This window comes from Nansenia antarctica (genome assembly GCF_963989245.1).
Source record: "Nansenia antarctica genome assembly, chromosome: 3".
Taxonomy (NCBI): domain Eukaryota; kingdom Metazoa; phylum Chordata; class Actinopteri; order Argentiniformes; family Microstomatidae; genus Nansenia; species Nansenia antarctica.
In genome coordinates, this window is record NC_137688.1 from 13247855 (window position 1) to 13253306 (window position 5452).

The following is a 5452-nucleotide window of genomic DNA, read 5'->3' on the forward strand; positions in this document are numbered from 1 at the left end:
GTGAGACAGAGAGAGAGAGAGAGAGAGAGAGAGAGAGACTCACCCCTCCTTTCCTTGTCCTTCCCTCTATCGTGCCTGTCTCTCTCCTCAGCTCCACTTCACACCACCGATTAAACCAGGGGAGAGACTGGGGAAAGGGGGCCGCAGGCTCTATTTGTCTGTGTGTGTGTGTGTGTGTGTGTGTGTGTGTGTGTGTGTCTATAGGTAGTCATACATACTGTATCCCGAGGGTGCCAACATATACGGAGGCAGAGAGAACAATGAAATGAGATTAGATTAGATTAGATTGTACTTTATTGTCTACATGCACAGAGGTTAGTTTTGCCTCACATGCTCCAACAAGATAAGTGGTACATAAAACATATTGACACGTAAAACATATAAGAACACAAGGCAGCCAAACACAACAAGTACAATCCATAAGACACATTGATATTACGTTCATACGCAGCCGTCAAATACATCTAGTCCATTATGGTCAGTTTTTGCACATTCCACTGTCCGTTCATGTGGCGTTATTTGGACTGTATTTCACAGACCCCCCCCCCCCAAGCCATTTGTCCACTCCAGGTTTCCATAGAGACACGGAGACAAGACACTGAGACAAGAAACAGGGAGGGGCTGTGAGAGGAGAGGGAGAAGGAAAGAGAGATGGAATAAGCGATAGGAGGGTGGAGAGAGAGAGAGAGAGAGGCGGGAGGGGGGGGGGAGGGGTGTTGAAGGAGAAGGAGAGTGGGGGATGTAATAGAGAGAGAGGGGGGGGATGGTTGTCAGGACCTCAATCTCAGGGGAGTCACTCTGAGGTGGCTGAATGACGTCAGCAGAGACGTGCACATTACGCACACACACACGCACCGCACACATCACTTTCCTTAATGGCTTTGTCCCCCTCCAACCCACACACACGCACACACACACACACACACACACACACACACACACACACACACAGAGAGAGAGAGAGGTATATACATTATCTGGTTTAATTTCAGTGTGTTCAGGGTTGGCAGCTTTCATTACAAATAATAACCAACAGCCAAAGGTTGAACCACAAGGCTCTTCGTGGCACAAACACCAGATACTTGTTATCTTATATGTTATCCTGTCGGCGTGACGACCTCACACCCCTGACGGTGTGATGCAGAGCCTGTCAACTGTCAGCAGAGCCTGGCCAACGACCAGCCACAACCCCTCGCATGACGGGGGGGACCGTGTGGTCACACTGTCCATAGGGGACTGGCGGCCATGGCCCATGACGGGCAGGGACAGGAAAGCGTCTCTGTGGCTTGCCACTCGAAATGCCACTGTCTGTTAGTGTCCCAGTGGAGGCAGAGACCAGAGGACGGGCTCACGGTAATGCATGGCACGGAATGAGGAAAGGTGTCTTTACAATGGGCCTGTCCTCCGATGTCTACCTCCACCAGCCTCCCCCTAGTACAGACTCAGTATAATGGGGGGGAAATGCAAGCCTGTGTGTGTGATCCTGATTTATCATAGATGCCAAGAGTTTATTATTTTTTTAACCAGGTAAGTAATTGAAAATAGATTCCCCATTTCACTATAACAGTCTAATGACCGACACGTCCGTGCCACGATCGATAGCCTTACCCTCCTTCCTGCGTCCCCCCACTTCTACCCCATCATCTCTTCTCTTCTCCATCCCTCGCTCACAGTCTCTCACATGCAGCTGCTATCCCCCCCCCACCCCGGTATGACTCAGTCCTCTCTGAGCTGAAGGTGCAGGAGTATTATAAAAAAAAAAAAAAAAAGCTAAAACCTCTCAGAAGAACCAGCCAAGAAAGCAATTTAAAAGCAGAAAAAAGGCAGTCATTAACAATCCAAGATCCAAGTGGCTGCCACATCCTCAGCCCTAATGTTGATACACACATACACAGACACACACACACACACACACACACACACACACACACACAGACACACACACACACACACACACACAGACACACACACACACACACACACACACACACACACACACACACACACACACACACACTCTCTCTCTCTCTCTCTCTCTTCATATTAATATATGCTTACTTTGCCCATTAATTCAGTCTTCTGCATTATAACAAAATGTTTTACTCTCGGTCAGACTGAATGTTTCAGAGTCAGTTCTTGTTCCTCCATAGGTGTGTGTGTGTGTGTGTGTGTGTGTGTGTGTGTGTGTGTGTGTGTGTGTGTGTGTGTCTGAGTGTGTGTGTGTGTGTGTGTGTGTGTGTGTGTGTGTGTATGTTGTCACTGCTCTCCCTCTCTCTCTCACACACACATGGGTGAACTCAAATAATCCAAAGACCTGGTTAAACTTAACACAGTCTGGAACAAAAATCCAAAGTCCAACTCAGATAAAAAAGAATACTATCTGGATTACATTCAGTGCATTTCCGTTTAATTGACTGTATTCTACCAAATGCAAAGCCAAATATAGAAAAGACTCAAATAAAATGTTATTTCCATCCTAAAATGGAAAATTGTCCTTTGTGAGGTATATAGCGTTACAACTCGTCATACAAACACACATTAAATACATATATATACAGTGCATATTGCATAAACACGATGTTTTAAATACACAGGGGCATACATGCATACATATCTACACATGACGTCATAGATGTTTATGCATACATTTTTTTTTTTTTTACATCTGTTTATTTCACTTTTCCATGTAAATGTGGGTTCATTTGAAGGTGTCACTGAGTCCTCTATTTCTTCATATCCTAATTGTTTCACTAATCATGGGTCAGGTCGTCATTCTTAACTCTGTCCAGTTAGTCTGTTTGTGACGAGTCTGATGACTCATGCTCATCAAGGAACCCATGGGGTCAGTGAGAGGTTATCTCATTCATTATGTATGAAACGTTTAGTGTTGTGCGTCAAGATGCTGTTTGCCATGTCACAGAGAGACAGGCAGAGAGAAAGAAACACACATGCACGTGTGTGTGTGTGTGTGTGTGTGTGCATGTGTGTGTGTGTGTGTGTGTGTGTGTGTGCATGTGTGTGTGTGTGTGTGTCGCTGCTGCAGTTAAAGGTGCCACATGGATCGACAGGGAGACTAGGGGGAGGAGGGGTGTGAGTGTGTGTGTGTGTGTGTGTGTGTGTGTGTGTGTACTGATTGACGTCACACCCACCCACTCGTTTCCATCTCTTGAATAGATCCCTCACCTGCAACAAGCTCCGCTCGCAAGCATGCCCCCTCTCTCCCTCTCTCCCTCGACTCTTCTCCCTCTCTCCCTCTCTCTCTCTCTCCCCCTCCCCCACACCTCCTCTTCTCCCACAGAGACAGACAGCAGTCCATCCAGAAGACACACAGGGCTGTTTAATGAAGGACACGGTCACAGTAGAGCCCTGTGGATCCCGTCATCCACTAACATCATTCAGGTGTGAAAATATTTCGACACAAGCTGTGAAACATCACGTTAATGTGCACACATGCCATTTGGTCTACTACGCTAACAACATCTCAGTCACGCTTGAATGGATTTGTGAATGGTTTATGTGCTTGGTCTCCCTGTGTGTGATGTGTATGGAGTGTGTGTGTGTGTGTGTGTGTCTGTATGCAAGCCTGTGCACACGTGTGTGCTTGTGTGTGTGTGTGTGTTTGTGTCTTTCTCTCCAAACACTCAGCCATAGTGACAGTGGACGCTGGTAACCGTGGCAATTGGAGAACCATGTTTGTGACAGCGGGGAAAAAGTCACTTCCTCATCAAAGGTCAACCTCATCCTTCACACCCGCCGCCCAAAACACCCTCCCCCCATCCCCCATCCCCTCCGCCCCTCACCTTGTGTTTAACCTGAACCGTCTGAGCAGGGGGTCTATGACGGAGGGACACTGTGTGGTGTGAGTGTGTGTGTGTGTGTGTGTGTGTGTGTGTGTGTGTGTGTGTGTGTGAAGCGAGATCTCAGTATCAAGGCAGTGTGAGAGCAAAAGAAGAAGGGATCACAGGAGTGGATGGACGGAGAGATGGATCGATGGTGATGGAGACTCAAAGTGAGAGATGAAGGCCTGTAAGAAGAGAGATAAAAGGGTGTGGAGCAGCTCCCCACAGCCAACAAAGACCCTTCCTACAGTGTGGGATCTGAGGAAAGTGCCACACACTCACGGTCGGATCAATAATGGCTCTCTATTAGCTTTCATCACACAGATAGAGTTAAGATACACACTAAGATATCATAAATACAGATATTTATATAAGATGTTTTTATTTATTTGTAATTTTACTTTAGTTGGGAGGCTGTTCTAAAGTCTAAGATCTGTACTATGTACACTATGAATGTAGGCATGCGATGTGTATATAGTGCTATCTGTAGATATGTGGTTAGTAAATGGTAAATAAATGGTAAATGGACTGACTTATATAGCGCCTTATTCCAAAGCACTTTACAATGGCCTCTCGTTCACCTATTCACACACACATTCACACACTAATGGTGGCAGACTACCATGCAAGGCGCCGGCCCGCCCATTGGGAGCAATTTGGCGTTTAGTGTCTTGCCCAAGGACACCTCGACATGTGGCCAGCCAGGGTTCAAACCGCCATTCTGCCGACCTTGCGATCATTGGATGCCGACTCTACCTCCTGAGCCACAGCCACCCCAGCCGATTAGCAGGGGTGAGCTCTGGCACGAAGGCTTCTGGGTAAATGTTGTGCAGGTACCAAGTGATGTTTTTGCAATTTAGCTGCTTTTTCAGTTGGAGGCGTTCTGAGATGTCACCATAATGTGTTCTGACTGAGGAAACAGGAAGTGGAAACAAAGATGGAGATTATTACATTACAGAAATGTACCCCTAAGATACACCTGCACCAAACAGGGACTCATGGGACATAGCTCTTGAGGCTTTATTGTGTGATACGTAAATATACCTGCCTGATAAGACCATTCTCTACTGGGAAACACTGAAATTGTCACTTCCCATTTCATAGCATTCACCTCCACACTAGTGTTTAACAGTACAGTTTTCAATGTGTTCAATAGAGGTAGAGTCATTGTTGTAGTGTATTATATTTTACTTACACACACACAAGCATGGGTACATGGTATGGGCCTGTTCTAATGACAAGGGGGGTTGATGACACCTTGTAAACACATCCTTTGTCTTAAGGGCCATATGTTCTTGCCTCAGGAAGTGCTGTCCATATATGGGCATTGTTAGAATGACTTCCTGTGAATCTGACTTGAACTTTAACCTGGAATGACTTTTAGGCCAGGTGACATCATATTGGGGTCTCCTACTCTTCACACCTCAACCATCTATGTAGTGACTGTGATGGGACCATTGTTTGTAACTGTATTTGCATACTATTGTTATAAATAAGAAGTGTGGGCCCAGGGGGTTCTCTTCTTCTCTCTCTCCTCTGGAACATGCAGCTCTCTCTCTCTCTCTCTCTCTCTCTCTCTCTCTCTCTCTCTCTCTCTCTCTCTCTCTCTCTCT

The 5452-nt window shown here is 46.3% G+C and overlaps 1 protein-coding gene across 1 annotated transcript in view; it reads left to right on the forward strand.

Moving 5' to 3' along the window:
* tent5d (terminal nucleotidyltransferase 5D) overlaps positions 1–1200 on the forward strand; it is a gene marked incomplete at both ends in the record, with an annotated part of 8283 nt that extends 7083 nt beyond the window's left edge. Inside the window, one exon of the mRNA XM_080526940.1 lies at positions 1145–1200. Coding sequence (XP_080383066.1) covers positions 1145–1200 — 56 coding nt within the window. The remainder of the gene's footprint in view (positions 1–1144) is intronic.
* Between the last annotated feature and the right edge of the window lie 4252 nt (positions 1201–5452).